At 40.7% G+C, this 22,518-nt stretch overlaps 1 protein-coding gene across 8 annotated transcripts in view; it reads left to right on the top strand.

Annotated features, from left to right (window-relative positions):
* Window positions 1-22,518, top strand: part of SYNE1 (spectrin repeat containing nuclear envelope protein 1) — a 407,591-nt gene that overhangs the window by 156,109 nt on the left and 228,964 nt on the right. For all 8 annotated transcript variants that reach the window (XM_037051212.1, XM_037051453.1, XM_037051603.1 and 5 more), the window contains 12 exons: window positions 815-1,042; window positions 1,463-1,561; window positions 2,386-2,573; window positions 2,941-3,067; window positions 5,064-5,227; window positions 6,264-6,417; window positions 7,904-8,532; window positions 11,680-11,859; window positions 16,645-16,795; window positions 17,102-17,260; window positions 18,401-18,583; window positions 21,479-21,580. In XM_037051212.1, the coding sequence (XP_036907107.1) occupies window positions 815-1,042; window positions 1,463-1,561; window positions 2,386-2,573; window positions 2,941-3,067; window positions 5,064-5,227; window positions 6,264-6,417; window positions 7,904-8,532; window positions 11,680-11,859; window positions 16,645-16,795; window positions 17,102-17,260; window positions 18,401-18,583; window positions 21,479-21,580 (2,364 nt within the window). The remainder of the gene's footprint in view (window positions 1-814; window positions 1,043-1,462; window positions 1,562-2,385; window positions 2,574-2,940; window positions 3,068-5,063; window positions 5,228-6,263; window positions 6,418-7,903; window positions 8,533-11,679; window positions 11,860-16,644; window positions 16,796-17,101; window positions 17,261-18,400; window positions 18,584-21,478; window positions 21,581-22,518) is intronic.

Genomic DNA, 22,518 nt, shown 5'->3' with positions numbered 1-22,518 from the left:
TGTGGTTATGAGAGACAGATACACGCTCCCACTCACATATGCACACACATCGTTAGTGGCCTTCAGCACTTTTCACGTGTTGGCTAATACATTAAATGCCCCCAATGGAAACTGTAGCAAGTAAACTCTTTACTGTAGAGGCCACAGCTAATGAATACAGCAGCGGACGTAGAATGGGGCCACGGATCGGCAGCAGAGGTGACTCCTGAGAAGCTGTTAGAATTGCACACTTGGCCCCACATGAGACCTACCCAGCCTGAGTCACTGAGGATGGGAACCAGGGGATCTTAATGTATTCCAAATTTGACTACACTGGCATAAAGAATAGGTGATACATGTGATAAAAGACTGAACTCAGGTAGGAGTGGAATCAGATAAGCATGTCATTTGGTAAAATATTAAATACTCAACTACATTTTAGAAAATTTAAATGTCAATATTAGCATTCCTGTGCATTTTTGGAACACACTGTTTCCCAGGTCAGCTGGTTAAAATGTTTGACACTTAGGGTAAGCAGGGCATTCTAGGTGCCTTCAAAGACACTGCAAGAACTCCAAGGATTGAGTTCTTCTCCCTGCTTACGTCACTCCAAGCAAGAACAGCTTTTTCTCTGTATTCTCTATTCAGTGAGCACAACCACCAATGCCTGTTTTAGACACTGTCTGCATAGCTAGCACCCAGAAATGAGGTCAGGAAACACATGGTGTTGTTCAAATACATTGAAATGTCGGTTTTCTGTCTGCAATATCTGTGCCATTTCAGGAAGGCAAGCTTGCTCAGCCTACATTGTCTTTTTTCTCATTTTAAATACTAGGTCATAATTCAGGAAATAGAAAGTAAGATCAGCAGCGTCACAGAACTAGAAGAAGCAGCTCAGTCTTTTGCTCAGTTTATTACCGCTGGAGAATCAGCTCGAATCAAAGCCAAGTTGACACAAATAAGAAGATACTGGGAAGAACTGCGAGAGCATGCACAGAGTCTGGAAGGAATTATCCTGGGACATCTATCTCAGCAGCAAAAGTTCGAAGAGAATCTTAGAAAGGTAAGAATTGGTCCTTGCATGCTAGCGTTACCTATTTCACATTGCATTTATCGTGAAATGTAACACATAGTCTAGAAATAGTGGAATAAGGAATTGACACAATTTGCCAATTATTTCCCAAGTTGTCAATGATGTTTGACAACATCAAACATTATAACTATAACTATAACTATTTATATGGTACATGTTTTGAGGGAATCGAAAAAAATGTCTTTCTACATTGTGTTCAGATAGGCATTAAGATACATATATTTCTTTAAAATAATAGGACACATTCCTTTTAGATGTTTAAAAACAATATATTTCATCAACACATTGAAAGTTATCCAGAAATCATAGGCTTGCTGCCTCCTCAATAACCTTTTCTGCCTTGATGTGTATTCTTCCCACCGTTGTTTTCATGTTTTACTAATATTTTAGATCCAGCAGTCTGTGTCTGAATTTGAAGAAAAACTTGCTGATCCAGTTAAAACATGTGCTTCAGCTGCAGAATCATACAGAGCTCTCCAAGAGCACGTGGTAAGGGTGCGCTTCAACTGCAGCTTATTTGTCAGCTCAGAAATTCGATAGTTTCTTCTTGAAAAGGAAACAGTAGATATTTGTATGAGAGGTAAAATGAAAGACGCTTATATGTTACGTGAAGAATGATCTAGAGGAAGCATATTTACTTCATTTACCACAAGAAATGTAAGCATACAAGCAAGTTTTCATTATAAAGGTAGGTTAAAGAAGGATTCATTTTAAATCTATTTCTCTCAATTAGAACACGCAACTTTTTCGTATTATAACTTTAATAAATCCTATTACTTCTTAACCAGCATTATAAAAATTAGGTGTGCAAACAAATACTTGTGCATAGCAGTTTCAGATCCTAAATCTGCTACGCTCAGAAGAGCAAAGAATGTGTCCTCACTAAACTTTTCCCAGTGACCAGCCCTTTCGGTCTGGTGCCCGAACTGGTGAGCACTGTGTGATGTTTTTCTAGAATTTACAGTTCTTATAAATTAAGAATCGAGTTTTCTTAAATGCATTTGGCATAAAATGAATAATAAGTTTCACCAATGATCTGCCTTGCTGAGAAAAGGTGGGCATTATCTTCGTACACAGCAACAGTTTTTATCTAGGCAACAGTCCTTCCGTGTCCCCTCGGATCCCTGCACCCAGGAAGCGCTTTTCTCCTCACTTTCACTGCGTGCTCCTGGCAAGCGTGGTCAGACGATTTTTAGTACCACTGTTGTTCGTTATGACTGAGGGGCAGTGCTGGTGAGAATGGGCCTCGAAGGCACATGTAGGCTTCGTTTCTGGCCACCCTGCTCTCATTGCCCTTCTCTGTCCCTTACCAGGATCTCTGCCAGGCCCTGGAGTCCCTGACCGGTGCCATGGCCACCACCTTGGCCAGTGCCCAGAAGGTCACTGACGGAGGCTTCTCGGCTCAGGAGGCCGCGACCCTGCAGCAGAGATACGAGGGGCTGCTGAGCCGGGCTCAGGAGAGACAGACGGTGCTGGAGAACCTGCGGGCCCACTGGCAGAGGTGAGCCGCGGTTCCTCCCGAGTGGGCTGCCTGGGGTTCAACGGCCCCTCTTAAATAGGAAATCCCCGGCCAGCTGTTCTGCAAGTGATGAGCGATAACCATCCCAGATGTTAGACACGTCAAGTCGTGTTTCTAAGGAGTGGAAAGGGTGTTTGCATGACTTTCCATATTACACAGCGATACAGACATGTGTGTGATGCCCACATGAACGTGAGAGGAGTAACATTTCTACTTTCACTTCTAAGAATGAGATAATAACGTTGTATTATTTGTAACGGTCATTGTTGGGTACCCCAACTTCAGAAAGTCTTTGTTTTCTAATATGATACTTATGGATGAGTTTGTTTTGTATTCCTACTTTCTTTAGGCTAGAGAAAGAACTGTCGACCTTTCTGACCTGGTTAGAGCGGTGTGAAGCGATAGCCAGTCCCCCAGAAACGGACATTTCTGCCGACAGAGTCAAAGTGGAGAGTGAACTTCAATTAACACAGGCAAGCGTGTGCACGTGTGTGGAAGGCGGAAGGCTCTCGGTTACGGTTGCATTACTGAACAAAAGCGGAAACCAAGCCCTCTGTCCAACTTAACTTCTTGCCTTGGTTCTGTGGTCCCAAAGAGAACAACACGGACCTGATAGACAACATAACGGTGAAGTTGGTGGTGATCAGTGTCTCCGATGCATTAGAAAATCCTATGACATGACATCTGGCGTTTGAATACAAATTCAAATACAAATTCTCTGGCAGGCGAGCAGAGGGAGGAAGGAGTGGAAATGTAGATGAAACAATGCTGACGATCAGTGAATAATTTTTGAAGCTTTTGTATTTGTATAATTTTTTGGTCATAAAAAGGGTTTTCTGTTAGGAAGAGAAGGAATACAATGTAGAAAGAAGTCAGGGTAATGATTGGTTTTAAGCAATATGGAAAAAATGAGTGAGCACTTATGCAGACTAGAGAATGACCAAAAGATGAGCTGATGACATCCTTGAAGAAGCCAACTTTTTAGAGTTAAAAAAGATCTGTAAGTAGTATTGAAACCACAGACAATGTTTCTAATTTCTAGAGATTAGTGAGAATAATTTGCTTTAAGTGATGATGCCTGTGCCAGAAAATTCAACAGGCAAAATTTGTGCTCCCGAGAGACTCATTCTATGACAGATTGACACCCCAACTTTTCCCTATCATCTTTTAGAAAAAGTTTAAGCAGAAGCTTAGTTCTTTAACTTTTCATAATTGCTTCTTTGACAACTCCATCAGAGAGGGTCTCCAGCCTCTGAACCTATTTCCCATCTTTCTTGATTGTGTGGGGGAAAACCTTGAAGGTTCCCCACACCCCTGCTTTTCTATTATTAAACACCCATGTTCTATATTAATCTCCCAAAACGTCCCTGCTCAAAAACCTCCAGGGAATGTCCTTTCCTGAGGAGAAAGAGTGGTCCTGAGTATGCCCTTTCTGAGTCTGGTAGTGTCTTCTTACACATACAGTGTGAGGTGTTCTAAGAGAGGAAGTCACAGCTTCTTATCTGAACAATGGCATAAAGCTTTCTGGAGACATCAAACTGCTTTTCTCAAGATGTGTATATGGGAAATAAGTGCTGTATGTGTCAGGGGAATGAGGGGCCTGAAAGGCCTCTGTTACCCCCTCATCCAGGCACTGAATCAGCCAAGCTGCTGCCCCATTGTGGGCCAACCAGTGCTTGTACATTCCCACCCTGACCTTGGGTCCTTTGTCCCACTCAGCCCAAGTCCCAGTTCTGCTTTGTGGTCTTTCCTCTCATCCACCACCTGTGTTCATCTGTGATTCCTTCAGCCAGTTTGCTTGTATCACACATGTGGTCTCACTACAGAGGGGGAAACATCATTTTGACAAGCACCTACTATGTGCCATGCTACAGTGATCATCCCAGTTAACACTATGTTATTAGCTATCTATGAGTGTTGATCTCTTATTAGGTAAGAACCACAACTTTTATGCACCCCTCATAGCACCTAAGAGATTTATTGTCTGATTAAACGTAAAAAAAAAAATAAGTGGTTCTGTTGCATGGAAGAAAAATGAAGAGCCTTTAAGTTCCCTGATTTGGCTTCATAGTATCTCTAAACAGAGTGGGAGACCACGTCCCTGTTACCTAGTACTGAGTTGCTGCAATTGTTCTGCACACATTTTCTCTTTAGCATAGTTGGCCTTTGATTCTCTCTGCCTACTCAGTTTCTTTATTCTGAAAGAAATTCTACAGCATCTGAATTTGCCCAACAATAAAACTCAGACCCTAGAAAACAAACTGGGGTTTCAGTAGCCTTTTAAATGTTGCGTTAGAGGTTAAGTGGGTCCATCGTGAAATCAAGGAATAAAAAACTCGCTATAGCACAGCCCCAGTGCCCTCCATTCTGCAAGAACATAGAGCCTGTGGACAACCACCTCCTGTGTCACCTGGTCCCTTCCTGTCAGTCACACTGGGAAAGAGTTGTCATATGTTCTGTTTTTCTCAGACGCTGCAAAGTGAAGTTGTGTCCCAAGCCTCCAACTACAGCAACCTCATGCAACTGAAGGAGTCGCTGTTCTCTGTGGCCTCCAAAGATGACGTGAAAATGATCAGACTGCATCTGGAACAGCTAGATGAGCGATGGAGAGTTTTGCCACAGATAATTAGCAAAAGGTAGGAGTTTTAGAAAGCATTCTAAAACTGTCCATTTTTTAAAATGCTGAGCATATGAAATTAAGAAAGCACACTTTTGTTTACTTGTATTTAACCCAGCTGGTCTCAAGAGAATTATAGAAGGGAAGGAAAGTACTTTATTTGCCATTTTAAAACTCAGAGTGCTCAAATATTAGCATTTCTGATAAAGCTCAATTTTAAATTTTAGATTTGCCCATGTTTGTATTATTCATAGCTTAGGCTGTTTGTATCCAGTAAAAAGATGAAAAATAAAATTTTATCTCTCATGATATATAAAAAGAAACATATATATGTATATATGTATACATATATATGTATATATATACATAAACTATATATATATACATATATATATGTATATATTCAAAACTATATATATATATATGTATATATTCAAATATATATAGTTTTGAATGAAGTTAAAGACAACCAAGTGGTACTAGAGCCATCTTACAGGAAAAAAATAAACAAACTTTTGGGTCAACCCAACACAACAGGAAATTGCTCTCTTGTTTAAACTTGGCCAAGGATGTCCTGATGACATTGAAATAATTTCTAGCTCCTCCCTAGAAGGTGGGTTATAGTGAAGCCATGATGGTGTCAGGAAGGAGGCCAGTTTAGGAGGCTGTTAGGGGCCCAGCCAAGCTGAGGAGATTTAGAGCAGGGGGTGGAGGTACAGAGAAGAGCGCAGAATACGGGGGGGGGGGGGGGGGGGGGGCGGGCCNTGTGGGGGGGGGGGGGGGGATGGCGCTCACCAGCTCTGCGTGGATCCGACTTGGTGGTAAAGCAGTGTGAGAGAGACAGGGCGTGAGAAGGTGGGTAGTGCTGGGTTTCACTGAGACAGGGCACACTGTGAGAGAGACAGGCTTTGAGAAGGAGAGAGCATCAGGGGTTCTGGTGTGTGGGACCCTGTTTGACCACATCACTTTCGCCCTCAGTTGAGCTGATGCCAAAAACATGCAACTCTTCTGTTCCGCTTTGGGGCGTTTTAACTTTAACACCTATCTCTGCCTAGGACTAATTTTCTTCAGTCTGTGGTAGCCAAACACCAACAGTTCGATGAATTGCTGCTCTCCTTTTCTGTCTGGATTAAGCTGTTTCTCAGTGAATTACAGGCCACTTCTGAAATAAGCATAATGGACCATCAGGCAGCTCTTACTCGGCAAAAGGTACAGTGCATTCTTTTACAATGGAAGACAAATTTATTCATAAAAAAGAGCTCTTGAGCTAGAAAGGGAAGCAACATTAAAAAAAACATTTGCCAGCAATTTAACATTGTGTTCCTATATAAATGTTTTCATAATTGAGCGTGTGGGTCCAGGCAATGTGTTATACAACTATGTTAATTAAGCAGATAGAGCTACTTCATATAAAACAGGAGACTACTGTAAGATACCATTTCTTCCAAATGGAGAGAGTGATTTCTAGAGTGAAGTGATGAGAATGTTCATGTTTAAGCTTCCGAGTTTGCTTTGTTCTGATGCTAAAAACAGATACTGAATCCCAATGCTTTAACAGCATAGTTTTTCTGAACTACTATTCAGCTGGAAAGGTATTTAAAATTTTTTATGTATTTTTCTTATCTCTAAATTATGCATATGTGTGTCCTAGCATAAAAAAAGCAATTTAAAAATAGATATTAATCATAAATATTAGACTAGTTGGAGATAAGCTTATCACAAATATTTAATGATAGAATATTTAATGTTTATTAAGTGTTTATTCTATGCTGGGCTTGCTCATTGCTTTGACCCAAAAGAAAAGTACTTTCTCATATGTGCATGGCTGCAGGTGGTTTTTTGATTTGGAGCAAGGTCCCAGGAAAGCAGGCTCCCACCCTCTGAAGGCGAGAGACAGAGCGCCATCTTTCTCAATGAGTACCTTTCACAGTGATGACTCTGGGTTTTTGAGAAAGATATTCTTTGGTTGTAAAACTGTCCAGAAGCTTTTAAGAAAAGATTTATGTCTCCAAGGGACAGAGAATGAATTTAAAAGTTTTCTAAAATAAATGCTCAAAGAAGCCCTCTGAAACTTAGTCATTCAGGCTGCTATGGTCAAGATTAAGACAGGTGATCATTTCTCTTTAATGGGAATTACGCTGAGATTGTTAGCAATTCTCTGATAGATTTTAAATGTGATTTATTGTGAGCTGGTCAAATTTCTTATACAAGTTTTACCCAGTTAATCTACATTTCTTTAAAGAGAAGGAAGCTGAAACTTATGCACAGTTTTATCTGCCTTATTCACCACCTCTGAAGAGAGGTTCGTGTCTACCTCCCTACACTCCTTCACTGTGTTAGAATTAGCTTTATTACATACATGTGTGTATGTATATGTATACTATATGTATATATAATATATATGTTTCAAAATCTTTAAAATTACACTTTTAACTATTTCTATCCATGAAGGAGTTATTTTCCATAGAGTAAATTAGTTCCAAATCAGAATTGCATTTCATATGAAATATACAGATGAGCAGAACAAGAGAAATTTTAAGAATGTTTCTAAAAGATTCATGTGGATGACCTTGAATGCCATGCCGTGCACTGTATTTACAATGTATCTTGGCATCCCCAACTCTGTAATACATCCACATCATAAACCATAGTGTATCTGAGGAACCAGTAACTCTCTCTCCCTTTTCCGGTCCAGGACCACGCGGCGGAAGTGGAAAGCAAAAGGGGGCAACTGCAAAGTCTGCAGGAGCACCTTGCAAAGCTGGCTGCACTGGGTCCAGCCGAGGACCTTCACCTCCTGCAGAGCAAAGCAGAGGACTGCGTCCAGCTATTTGAGGAGGCCTGCCAGGTGGTGGCGAGGCGGCAGCTGGCCCTGTCCCAGCTGGCCGAATTCCTACAGAGCCACACCTCTCTGTCAGAAGCTCTCCACCAGCTGAGGCAAAGGGTGGAAGCAACCAACAGTATAAATAAGAAACAGACTGATTTATTAGAAAAAGACTTAAATGAGGTCATTCAAGATGTGAAATCGTTAGAATCAGCTGCCATCAGTCTCGATGGCGTTCTTACCAAAGCCCAATACCATCTGAAATGTAGAAGTTCTGAGCAAAGAACTTCCTGCAGAACTACAGCCGATCATCTCTGCTGTGAATTAGAGAGGATCCAGAACCTTCTGGGAACCAAGCAGAGTGAGGCAGATGCCCTGGCGGCATTGAAAAAGGCATTCCGCGACCAGAAAGAGGAGCTGCTGAGAAGCGTTGAGGACATAGAAGACAGGGCAGACAAAGAGCGTTTGAAAGAACCTACTCGCCAAGCCCTTCAGCAGAGGTGAACGGGGGCTATTGAAGCCAGTTGCGTCATTTATTTTTCATTAGCTCTGGGATTAACGCTTGTGAAAAACTTTGGTAGTGCCATGTTTAGTAACGTCTCTTTTAAAAATATTTTTGGGATAAAATTACTGACTAATTTGACACTTAAGAGATCCTAAAATTTATCTGGGTTTCATAAAGGGCTGCATAGAAGCAGCCCTTATTTACAAGAGGCCTTATTTACAAGCCCTTATTTACTCTGAGATCTTATTCACAAGAGGATGTAGATTGTACTATCAGTTTTTAAGCAATTTCTAACTCACAGGAGGAGGGACTCATGTTCTGTAACACGAATGAAGGCAGAGCCCTGATTGGTGTGGCGCACTCAGCTGGTTCAGCATCATCCCTCAGAGGCAACGGTCACCAGTTCGATTCCCCATAAGGGCATATGCCCGGGTGCTGGGTTCAGTCGCTCTTGTGGTGCTTACGAGAGGCACCCGAATGATGTTTCTCTTGCACATCGATGTTTGTCTCCTTCTCTTCCTCCTTCACTTCCCCTTTCTCAATAAATAAATAAATAAAATCTTTAAAAAGTGAAGAATGAAGGCAGAGGAGGAGGGGAGTGCTTCCACTAGACTTGTGGTTCTGGTGATAAGTCTTCAGGGATTCCTCCCTAGTGGCTGCTCACCCTCAGAAAAGACGGAAGCAAACTGGTTAGTGGAGATTGAGTGACATGGGATATGAACAGAAAATGGTGTGAAAGTTTTCTCCCCTATAGAAGAAATGGAAGTGGTATCCGGAGCTTGGGGAGGTGATAGGCTGCCATTTGAGATGTGCATTTACTCACTTAAAGTGAAACCAGTCAGCTAGGCAGAGTGGTTCTCCCTGGCTACGTCCAACTATTTGCTTAGAGGTGTGGAGAAGGCAGAGACGTGAATTTAGGCAAAGATGGAAGTTTGCCAAGTGCCTTTACTAGAGAAGCTAAGGAGTCAAAGGTATTTTCCTGCCACAAATTGCAAAAGTAATTCCCCCCGCCCCCGCCCCCAGTCCTATAGCCTTCTTTTCAATCTTATTCATCCTTCTTGATAGGACTTTGTTCCCGCTTAGGTTTTCATGGTCACTTTCTCTTCCAGATTTTCAGGAAGCAAACAGACAGCTGGAAAACATTCATACCAAGGCACCCTTGATTAATAAGAGTTACATTGACCCTGCCAGTTCACTTTCTTTCAGTCAGAATCAAGCACTGATTAACAATCGATTGAGTGATTAATGGCTCCTGAAGTTACACTCCTGGTGGGCAATAAATTATCTGACTGGTNGTGACATGGGATATGAACAGAAAATGGTGTGAAAGTTTTCTCCCCTAGAGAGGAAATGGAAGTGGTATCCAGAGCTTGGGGAGGTGATAGGCTGCCATTTGAGATGTGCATTTACTCACTTAAAGTGAAACCAGTCAGCTAGGCAGAGTGGTTCTCCCTGGCTATGTCCAACTATTTGCTTAGAGGTGTGGAGAAGGCAGAGATGTGAATTTAGGCAAAGATGGAAGTTTGCCAAGTGCCTTTACTAGAGAAGCTAAGGAGTCAAAGGTATTTTCCTGCCACAAATTGCAAAAGTAATCCCCCCCGCCCCCGCCCCCAGTCCTGTAGCCTTCTTTTCAATCTTATTCATCCTTCTTGATAGGACTTTGTTCCCGCTTAGGTTTTCATGGTCACTTTCTCTTCCAGATTTTCAGGAAGCAAACAGACAGCTGGAAAACATTCATACCAAGGCACCCTTGATTAATAAGAGTTACATTGACCCTGCCAGTTCACTTTCTTTCAGTCAGAATCAAGCACTGATTAACAATCGATTGAGTGATTAATGGCTCCTGAAGTTACACTCCTGGTGGGCAATAAATTATCTGACTGGTTTAACAGGGAATTTACAAAAAGGAATAAGATTTGGAAAAGACAAAATAGCCTCCAGAGTAAAGACAGAATGAGGAGCCGAGGCAAAGAGAAAACTACTCACCCAGGAAGTAGCGGTGGGTTTGGTGCCACCAGGCAGCCTGACCTCTTGGGCCTGCTCAGGGCAGCAGACAGGAAAATTGCCGGAGAAGAAGGCCCAGGTTAAGTTCAAGAGCCATATTAATACCCATATGACTGAACTCACCAAAGTCACACAGAAGCTACTGAAAATGTTGCAATGCATTGATTGACTTATTAAATTTCAGCCCTACTTACGCTTCACTGTGCTACTTTGGGCCAATCACCTCTCTTGTAGCATGGAGTTAAGGACAACGCCTGCTCCTAGCCTCTGTGTTTGGGAATTAAATGGGGTAAGGTCTATGTGCTCACTTCCTCAACTCGGCAGCACTAAACTAAAAGGCAAGAATGGAAAGAGCCCATGGCTGCCTCTATATGGCCAGTTTTCACAAATACTCAAATATTAATATGTTAGGGTCAAAAATGAACATTTTCTCATGGTAATCTTCAATAAAGCATGTCATTAAATTTTTAAGATATATATTTATTATTCAGCTTGGTAGGACTATTTTTATTTTATAAAACTACTATGATCCTTAAATATTTTACAAGAATTAGACCTCAGCACAAAATAATTTCCCACAAACACCTTGCAATAAGTACTCACTCTCTTTGCCTACAAGGTCAACCTTGGTTTGTTTGTTTTTTTTCTTTTTCTTTTTTAATTTTTTAAAAAGATTTTATTTATTTCTCTTTAGCGGGGAAGAGAAGGAGAGAGGGAAAGAAATATCAATGTATGGTTGCCTCTTATGCGTCCCCTGCTGGGAACTGGCCTGCAACCCAGGCACATGCACTGACTGGGAATCAAACCATAGTTGTTTAGTTCGCAGGCTGGTGCGCAATCCACTGAGCTACACCAGCCAGGGCTTCAACCTTAGTTTTAAGGGTCATATACCACCTAAAGATAATAGAAAGGGAACCCAGACTTGATAGAAGGTTGAAGGTGCACAGTGAGACTGACTTTAAATGTTTTCTGAGGTATACTCAGAAGTATGCAAAGTTCATTTTGAAAGCATCTTTATCCATTGACATACATTATTTTAATTGTTATGTTAACAGTCTTTCTAGCTCTCTGTGTGTGCACTTTGTGGAGAGGAAATGTTGGTTCACTACTGCTAGTAAAATACCGTTTTAATTCACAGGTTGAGAGTCTTCAATCAGTTAGAAGACGAACTGAATGCTCATGAGCATGAACTCTGTTGGTTGAAAGACAAGGCTCAGCAGATCAGTCAGAAAGACGTAGCCTTTGCACCAGAAGTCGAGAGGGAGATAAGTCGCTTGGAGGTCACCTGGGATGATACCAAAAGACTGATTCATGAGAAGTAAGTCGGAAACTTCTCAGTTGTTTTTCATTCTGGCCTATTTTGGGCAATTGCTATATTGATTGCCTGTTGATTTGCATGGCTGTGATCAAGAATTGAATATCTTTTACCATCTTTAGTGTTGTGCGTCTCCTCAGTAATAATAAAAATTTAGTCCTACAAAACTTTATTGAAGAAGTTGCTTTCAGATCACAATTACATGTGAAATTCAGTGCTTAAAAGCAGAGATTGTCAAATTCCTAAGCACTGCCTTGAGAATCGCAACCTCTTATTTCCCTTTTTACTTTGTTTTGTTGTACTTGTTTATAAGCGAGATATGACTGATGTAAGATAAAATTCACTCTTTCAAATGTACACCCTTAACCTGTGCGACAAACATATAGTTTTGTCACTATCAAGTTTCATATTAACACTACCACCACCCGAAAAACTGTCTCACCTCATTGGAGTCAGCCCTTCCCTCATTCCCAGTTTCTGGCAGTCATTGGTCAGCGTTCTGTCCCCACAGTATTTTCTTTTTGAAAATTACATATAAGTGAGTTCTTTCCAGTTTGGGTGATTATAAATAATGCATCTGTAAATTACACGTGTTCAATTTTGTGTGTGCATGTAAATTTTTATTTCACTTAGGTGACTACTTAACAGTGAAATTTTAGGTTGTATGTTAAGTGTGTGTTTAATGTTGTAAGAAACCGCCAAGAAGTTGTACCGTTTTGCATTCATACTCACCATCTTTGAGAGTCCCCAAGTGTTTCACATCATTTTCAGCACCAGATGTTATCCAGTTTTTGTTTGTTTGCCTGTTTGACATTATAGTAGATACATAGAGATAGCTCATTATGTTTTTAATTTTATTTTTCTGATAACTAAAGATATTGAGCATAGTTTCATATGTTATTTGCTATCTATATATCATGTTCACATTGCCCTGTTCAAATTGCCATTTTTGGGATTGTTTGTTTTCTTTCTAATAATTTATTTTTTAATTTTTTCATTACTATTTATTGCATTTACACCCTTTTCTACCTCCACCAGCTCCCCTCCCCCACCACAATCTCCACACTGTTGTTCATGTCCATGAGTTCTTTTGGGTTCAGTCCTGCCGTCCCATAAAGCTATCTGCCTGTACTCTATTTATGAGTCTGTCTGTATTTTTCTTTTTAGTTCAGTTTGCTCACTAGAACAAAATAATAATATGGTATTTGTCTTTCTCTGACCAGCTTTCTCACTTAGCATAATGTTCTCCAGGTCCATTCACATAAAACTTTCTTCTTTTTTATGGCTGAATAGTATTCCATTGTGTAAATATAGCATAGCTGTTTTATCCATGCATCTACTGATGGACACTCAGGCTTCTTCCAAATCTTGGCTATTGTAAATAATGCTGTAAGGAACATAGGAAACATATTCCTTTGTATTAGTGTTTTGGGTTCCTTCAGATAAATTCCCAAAAGTGGAATCGCTGGGTCAAAGGGAGTTCCATTTTTTGTTTTTTGAGGAAGATGTATGTTGTTTTCCGTAGTAGCTGCACCAATCTGCATTTTCACCAACAGTGCAAAAGGGTTCCTCTTTCTCTGTATCTCTGCCAGCACTTGTTGTTTGTTGACTTATTGATTTTTTTTACTGAAGTCATTTTTATATTAATAGGATCCCAATCAAATTCACAGCAGGACTTTTTGTAGAAATTGACAAGCTAGTTCCAAATTTTATATGTAGAGCAAAGGACCCAGAACTGTACAGTTTTGAAAAAGAATTGGAGAACTCATACTACCTGGTTTTAACGTAGTGTTGGCTAAAGGGTAAACATAAAGACCAACAAAACAAGCAGAGTGAAACAGACCCATAGACATGCTCAATTGATTTTTGACAAAGGCAATTTGATGAAGAAAGAATAGTCTTTTCAAGAAATAGTCCTGAAAACTTTGGGTACCTATATGCATTAAAAAATACTATCTTGCATGACATAAAAAGGTCTTTTAAAAAATTGCCTTATACACTGTTGACAATTATCACAGCTTTGGTTAATGAACCCCCATTGCACAAACTTTATTCTACGTCGTTAAACATGCTCTGAAATTGAGCTTTAGTGGAGGTTGCACAGTATTTAATTATAAGGATGTATCAGTATTTATGTAATTATTGACCTTTTTAGAATTTCGGCTATTTCTATTTTTCCTCCTATTATACATAACGGTGTAAAGAATAGCATTTAACTTAAATCTTACAGTGCGTCTCTTTCTTTGGAAAAATTTCTAGAAGTAGAATTGCCTATTCAAAGACATCTGACTCCTATAAACAAAAAATATCTTCTTTCTTTTTTAAAATATGTTTTATTGATTGTGCCATTACAGTTGTCCTATTCCCCCTTCTTTCCCCTCCACCCTGCACACCCCTTCCCCATCATTCCCCCCCTTTAGTTCATGTCCATGTGTCACAAGTTCTTTAGCTTCTACATTTCCCATAATATTCTTGCCCTCCCCCCATCTATTTTCTACCTACCATCTATGCTACTTATTCTCTGTACCTTCTCCCCCCTTCTCCTCCTCCCACTCCCCTGTTGCTAACCCTCCATGTGATCTTCATTTCTATGGTTCCACTCCTGATCTAGCTGTCCTCTTGGTTTGCTTTTTGTTTTAGGTGTGGTTGTTAATAACTGTGAGTTTGCTGTCCTTTCACTGTTCATATTTTTAACTCCTTTTTCTTAGATAAGTCCCTTTAACATTTCATATAATAAGGGCTTGGTGATGATGAACTCCTTGAACTTGACCTTATCTGAGAAGAATTTTATCTGCCCTTCCATTCTAAATGAAAGCTTTGCTGGATAGAGCAATCTTGGGTGTAGGTCTTTGGATTTCACGACTTGGAATACTTCTTTCCAGCCCCTTCTTGCCTGTAAGGTCTCTTTTGAGAAATCAGCCGACAGTCTGATGGAAACTCCTTTGTAGGTGACTGTCCCCTTATCTCTTGCTGCTTCTAGGATTCTCTCCTTCATTTTAATCTTCTAATTTTGGGTAATGTAATTATGATGTACCTTGGTGTGTTCCTCCTTGGGTCTAACTTCTTTGGGACTCTCGGAGCTTCCTGGACTTCCTAGAAGTCTTTGTCCTTTGCCAGATTGGGGAAGTTGTCCTTTATTATTTGTTCAAATAAGTTTTCCACTTGTTGCTGTTTCTCTTCCCCTTCTGGTACCCCTATCATTCAGATGTTGGAATGTTTAAAGATGTCCTTGAGGTTCCTAAGCCTCTCTTCATTTTTTTTTTGAATTCTCATTTCTTCATTCTTTTCTGTTTGGTAATTTATTTCTTCCTTCTGGTCAACTCCCTTGATTTGAGTTCCAGTTTTGTTTCCATCACTATTGTTTTCCTGTGCATTTTGCTTCATTTCACTTAGTATAGCCTTCATTTCTTCATCTAATTTGCAACTAAAATCAACCAGTTCTGTTAGCATCCTGACCACCAGTGTCTTGAACTGTGCTGATAGGCTGGCTATCTCTTGGTCACTTAGAAGTATTGGCTCTGCGGCTTTGAGCTGTTTTCCTCCTTGAGCCATAATGTTTTGGTCTGTTCATGTCTGTTACATGTGAGGGGCGGAGCCTTAGGTGTTCACCAGGGTGGGGCCACACAGGTCGCTGGGTCGTCACGCTATATGTGGGGGCGGGGTCAGAGAGGGGCAATGGAATTTGTTCTGCTCTCTCTCAGATTTTGGTCCCCTCTGCTGCTTCCCACAAGCAAATTGGGCCCTTCTGGTACTGGTTCCTGGGTGGTTGGGCTTGTGTACATTCTAGGACCCTGTGGGTCTCTCCAACAAACTCTCCTGTGAGGCTGGGAGCCTCTCCCAGCACCTCAACCCCTGAAAGTTTTTCCAATCAATGCTTTTAGGCTTTATTTCCTGGTGCTGGGGCCCTGGGTTGTGCGGTCTGTCTCACTGCTCCCTCTTTTGCCTGATTTATCTGCACGCAAATGTGTGACCTTGGTCAGCCAGCAGTCTTGTGATCTCGCTGTTGTCGGCCCGTTGTTACCTGTCGCCTGGGATCTGCCAACCCCTGCCTGTGCACCTGGGTTGGTCTGGCAGCCACTGCTTTTGCCTGCAGGGACCCCACTCCACCAGCCACTGACTGCGCCCCTCTTACTGGTCTGGGTGAATGCTTCATTGTTGTCGGACTTTGGTACAGTTAAATTTTCTGTCTGTTTGGTTGTGTTTTCATTTCAAAATATTTGTTGTCCTTAAATTTGGTTGTGCAAGGAGGTACAGTGTTTCCACCTATGCCTCCATCTTGGCCAGAAGATAACAGCTATCTTCTACTTTGAGAATTTTCAGGGAACTCATATTCCATAAAAATTTGCGTCATTGAAACGGAAAAGGAAAACCTCATATATATTTTAATTATTGAGCAGTGTTTTTTGTATATTTTTGGTTTTGTTTCCCCCTTCAATACTACCGGTATGAATAATGAATTCATGCAAAAACTTAAAAGAAAACAAAAATTTGGTGATATCTATATAAGCTTGAGTTATTCAGATCATGTGTGGCACCTTTGCTGGTCATTGAGGTCACAGATTTTATTTTAATGGCTCTGTGCATTTTTCATTCATGAAAATATTTTGGACACTAGAGTTAGGTAGGAATGACCAGTGCTCCTTTAACCCCAGTAGGTGTAGACATGGTTTTCTCTTGATCCCGGCACCCGTCTATGAATATGTACATGCGCATGAGGTACATTCATAGGAGACTCTTCCCTTTCCTGACATGCGGCAATGAGTGGTGTCTTTCCTTTGGTCTTCGCAGCCAGGGTCAATGCTGTGGGCTTATTGACTTAATGAGAGAATACCAGAACCTGAAGTCAGCTGTATCTAAAGTTCTAGAAACTGCCAGCAATGTGATAGTAACCAGAACTACTATAAAAGATGAAGAGGATCTCAAATGGGCTTTCTCCAAGGTAACAATTCAGAAAGTATTTGTTTTAGTAGCATATTTCAATGAACCTGTTTTTTCACTCATAATGCATTCTCTGCACAAATTTTGTCAGTGTACTTAGATGTACATAACTCATGCCAATAAGCTCAACTTTTTAAAAAAGCACTGATATCTTAGGACCCTAGCAATTCAAGAAAGTTATATGTATTTGTATAGTTTATTATTATCGCTACTTTTTACATCCGTAAATTAAATGTCTTAGAGGCAAATGGTTTTAAACTTTCATCATTGATGATTTTATTAATTAAGGAAACATTTATGTCCACAGCATGAAACTGCCAGAAATGAACTACATAATAAGCAGAAGGAGTTGGATAGCTTTACCAGTAAAGGAAAACAGTTGTTATCTGAGCTGAAGAAAGTTCACAGCAGCGATTACGCGTTGGTGAAAACCGACATGGAGAGCACCGTGGACAGATGGCTGGACGTAAGCTCATTACCTGCCATTCATTCATGTTTAGGAAACTCACTCTAAGGCAAAGGATTATTGAGAGACACAAAATGCAAATATGACATTCTGAAGAAAAATAGTGTGCACATAAAGTTTAGAAATAGTAAAAAATGTCATTTGCTTCATTTTGTTAAAACTTATTGGCAGGTTTTCTAGAATTTTAATTCAGTCATAACAAATTTGTAGCTGTCTTCTCAAAACTCTGGGATTATGAGTAAAAATAAAAGAATAATTTATAGGCAGCCTACAGACTATTAAACCACGATGTATAATAATTTAAATGGGGGAGACTCTTTTGCATCGAAAAACATGACACTTGTAGTTCACATCTTTGGGTTTTAGTCTTTGCTCTGTCATTTACTGGTTCTGTGACCATAGGAGAGGTCACTTGAGCTCTCAATCCACACATATTTTGCATTGTTTTCCAGCTCAAAAAAATCCAGTAATTCTGTTGACCCCTATTACCAATATCAAGGCTCGGAAGTTAAACCTATAATGGGTTCCCTTGCTTAAGCCAAATCACTTAAGCTGGACATTGACACTTACATACTATCATCACATAATTTGGGGACTTCATAAAATCTTATGTGGATCCATTTTTAAAAGGACATTCTTATTATGGAAAGAATATTAACCAGTAACACTGCAGGCATGTAAAGTTGGTTAATCTCCTACATATTTACTTATTCTATAAATATGTTCAAGTCTAACTATGCCCCTTTTTATACATCAGCATTCCAGGTAAAAGGGCTTACTGTATTACTTTCAAAAATGAATACAATACTGCCCTACTGGACTTCTATCCTATAGAATTCAACCTTTGAGTGAGTTATGTTAGAATAAACCCATTGCGGTTAGTTTTCCACTTTACAAATAGTCTCAAATGTCTCAAAAAGTCAGTCACCTCTCCCAATGACAGAAACAATGGAGGTAATAGCATTTACTTGAGTCCGATAGACTAGTTCGCTTACAAAAATTTTTATAAATCTTTGCTTTTCCGCCAGGATATAATTTTTTGATTAAGGAAGCATTGACGCTTTTAGTATGTTGATGGGGCAAGAACATGTTTTTTAATCCTCCGACTATTAATGATATTATTTCCACTCTCTATTTCAGGTATTAGAGAGAATTGAGGAAGCCACTGATAGGCTGAGTGTAAGCCTGTCCCTTTGGGGGGATGTTCTCTCGGGTAAGGAGGAGATCGAAGCGTGGTCAAACAGCTCTGTCCCGCAGCTGGCAGAAAGCATCAGCAACCTGGACGACAGCCTCAGAACAGAGGGACTCCTGAAAGAACTTGAGGTGAATTAACTCCGCCTTCATACATGAGCCTTTGGTGTATCGTTGGCCAGAATATGAAAAAATGCATGTCATTTTTTAAAAGTTCATTCTTCCCTTTGAAATACATATCAGTATAATAAACGTCTTAACTATCTTTTGCTATTTCCTTGAAAGTAAACCTATATTTTTTCCCATTTATCTGAGAGTATGGCATCTTCCTACTGGAAAGCCAAATTGAAAGTATTTGTCATTCAGCAATATTTAGTATCTATTTTTTTCTTCATTCAACCAAAATGTTTAACTGAGGAGTTACCCTAGGCTGAAAACTTTTGCTGGGAGCTTCCTTTTCAGAAATGGAAGAAAATAGAGACTAGAGTGTCACAGGCTCCCTCAGAAAGGAGCCCTTTAATGTCCTAGTCACCAATTTATTTAACCTTGCTTTACTCCCATTTTCCACATTCATCTATGCATTCACTCATCAAATTCTTAATGGCACCCGGCACCTCAAATATGCCAGGTACTGTTTTAGACTGGACATGTAGTCGAGAAAGAGACAGAGTCCCTACCCTCATGATGTTTACATTTCAATATATCTTACATGCAAAATGTCAAGTAGCAATTGGGCTGTGATGGACAGTGAAGCAAGGTAAAGGGAAATAAATAGGGTGGCAGAAGCTAACCTGTTTCACAAAGCACATCAGTGACCGTAGTCTCGGTGAGGGCAGGAGCATTTTGTGCCTCTGTGCCCAGCACGGTGCCTGGTGTCCATGTGGAGAGTGACAGGTATGGGAATGAATAACTAGGCTGAAGAAGAATAAGGTCAAATCGTCTGTATTTCCTACCTAAGGTATTAATCTGTGCTTGACCCAAAGAACATTCTAGAGATTATTCCTATTTCTAAGGACAGACAGAAGTAGGGAAGGGCTACCATAGACCCTTTAATTGTCTTTGATGTTAAATTACCCTACCAGCTCAGACGGTGGCATGTGCTGAAATAGGGCTTGTACCTGCTCACAAAAGTCAAGTATTGCATTTTCAGAAATTTTGTGAGTCAGTGTTAAACACAGCCGTTGTTAAAAGTTAATCGTAAATAAATTAAATAAACTGTATGTTATTCATTTATTTATTTTTTACTATGAGGATACACCTATTAAAGCTGGGGACAGTTAAACGAGGAAAAGCTTAGCCTTAGCTTACGGGAAAGTCATGGAAAAGAGGGCTTTGGGGACAGGTCCAGGGGATTAGCCACCAGCTGCCCATTCATGCCTTAGTGTTTAAGAGATGTGAAGAAAGAAGTGGGTGGGGGGAGGTGGGAAAAGGAATGGTGGGCAGGGCCTCAGAGGGAGAGTGGATGCGTGTTAGGTCCTTTTGTCTTGAGGCTTTGTCTCTCTCTTGCAGGCAGAAATCTTAGAGGAGTTCTCGGGGGAGGTTCACTAGAATATTAGTTCTCCAGGTGTGTCTTTTCAGGGTCATGGTCTCCACTGGTTGGGTAACCTGTACCCCTCTGGCCTTCCCTCCCTGGTGGTAACATCTGGGAGAGAACGGTGAGGCTCAGTCGTAGTTCAGCTCCAGGCCCGGAAAAGCAGCAAAACCAGGTGGGCGACGGCCAGAAATGAACTATATTTTAAAGTGAAAGTAATAAACACTCCAAAGTTAAAACGTCTTCGTTATTATTCTCACATTACCGTTAGCCAGGCTCTCACATTGACAGGTACTGTACCTGTGCGGTGGACACACTGTGGAATGATGCGCTACCGTGAGGCTCTTCCAGTTCCATGTGTGGTGACAACGTGTTGTAACACAAATGGTGCCAAATGCTACAAATCAGGGCCTTTTTGCGGGGGGAGAGCCAGTCATTAAACCCACATAGAGAATGTGCCCACTACTGACCCCTGGGACCCAGGAGGCCAATGGGCATCAGTCCCGTGTTCACTGTGTCCATGCTCAGTCTCTCACAGAGATGCTTTTATGTGGCTGACTGTGTGTGTGGCCCACCAGCTCATAAAATCAGTGAGCTGGACGCAGCCCAGTGCCCATGTGTGGTTGGCACTGCCGCTGCAGCACAGGACACGAAGTAGCTGTGGTGGAGGGATGCTGTCACTGTCCAGGCTGCTTCTGACAAAGGCCAGTGGGCCTGACAGTCAGTCCATCACATCGAACTGGGTAAGTGAATTACTTTTTGGACTGAACGCACCAGGAGGTTTGTTAGTGTCCACAGACACTGAAGTACGATATTTAACTCGAGAGGGGTTCTTTAATTATTCCTTCATGTACCCAAATAACTAAAGAAATGTGTAAGGGTCTAACTTGTTCAGTAACGATTCTTTGATATTTATGCCATATTTTTGTGTTAGTGTTGGCACCAAAGAACAAGGCAAAATATTAGACATCAATCTCCTGAGCAACCTCATTTCTTTTAAATTCTTTTAAAAGAATTTAACATCTTTTAAATTCTTATTGGAAAGGTTTCTTTTGAATTACATATAGTCGGCAGTAACGAAGCACTTCCAAATGTGTACTGCTTTGAAATGCTTCCTCAACAGTTCGACGCTGTCATAGCAACCCAGGATGTCAGTACTCGTGGATAAATGACAGTTAACTACTAAAAATTCCACTTACTCATGACTTTTGGTTAGTGTTTAATTTTTTCCAGGAGCATTTTCTCCCCAATAAAAGAGGGTGGGAAGAAAGAAAGTTCCTCACACTCCCTCACTTCCTAAGTGAAAGTGTATGCTGACATTTTTCTACATTCATAAATATTGACAATGATGAGAATACGAAAAAGAGATTTTTTTTTTACCTTGGCTTAAAATTGGGGCATTTTGACAGTTAACTCTTAGAATTATTAAATGCCAAAATTAACACATGAATATTTGGATTAGTTATGCTTTTCCCCTTTGTCTTTTATCTTGGCAGTCTGAAGTTAAAAACAAAGCATTGAGACTGGAAGAACTTCATTCTAAAGTTAATGATCTAAAAGAATTAACTAGAAATCCGGAAACACCACCAGACCTTCAGGTAAGCACTGATCCAGGTTTGTAGTAACTACTATATACTAGACTCTCTGTCTTAAAAAAGTATTTATATTCTGTGCATATTTATATGTTAAAGTGGCTATGTTTTTTATTGTTTTGAGTGGCCTGCATCTTGAAGTCATCTGGGGTGAATGCCCAAGTGAGATCTCTGGCCCAGAGGTGCATTATAAAAGAAAAGAACAAAAGAGAGCATCGGTGTGTGACATGTCAGGCTATCTAAGGAAATTTTCTGGGGGGTGGGGAGGCCTCACCAGCAGGAAGTTAAAGAGATGCCCCAGGTTGCAGAAGGAGAAAGCAAGGAGCCAGAGAAAATTGCACCAGTTGTATCCGGGGCACTTCACTGGGAGGTCACAGAAGTGAGGGTAGTCTCACAAAAGCCCACAGATGAAGTAAGGCCTGTGAGCAGAGAAAATGTGAAATGTCATCAGGCTTAGAAAGCCCTGAAGCCAATTCCCTCCCCTCTTCCTACCTGTCCACGCCTGCAGGGGTCAGAGCTGTGCAAGGTGAGGGGATCGAAAGCATTGAAAAAATACAGAAAGAGGTACTCGGCCCTTTTCTCCACTGCGTGCTTCCTGTTTGCAGCAGATCTGAGCTGGGGCAAGATACAAGTTACCTTTGATTTCCGAGTTTTGATGATCCAGTGGTTCTGGGTGTTTTAATGGTGGAATTGAAACAGTTTGCAATTTATTGTAATTGCAATAAAAGGACTTAGTCCTTTTATTGTCTGTCGGGCCAGAGAAGGCAGGGGCCCTCTCCAAATAAATCATCCAGGAGGAGAGAATTAGTCTCCCTGAGTGGGAGACTAATTGAAAAGTGGGAGACAAAAAGAAAGGTGCTTCAGGATGAAATCCTATGGTGGTTTTGTTCAAAGTAGTGGTTACATAGGACAAAAAACTGTGTGCGTTTCCCAAAGAGAATGGG

Source organism: Sturnira hondurensis, unplaced genomic scaffold, assembly GCF_014824575.4.
Source record: "Sturnira hondurensis isolate 20B ecotype Veracruz unplaced genomic scaffold, ASM1482457v3 Scaffold0000167, whole genome shotgun sequence".
Lineage (NCBI taxonomy): Eukaryota > Metazoa > Chordata > Mammalia > Chiroptera > Phyllostomidae > Sturnira > Sturnira hondurensis.
Note: the sequence above shows the minus strand (reverse complement) of the source record. Positions and strands in the feature narration are given on the sequence as shown.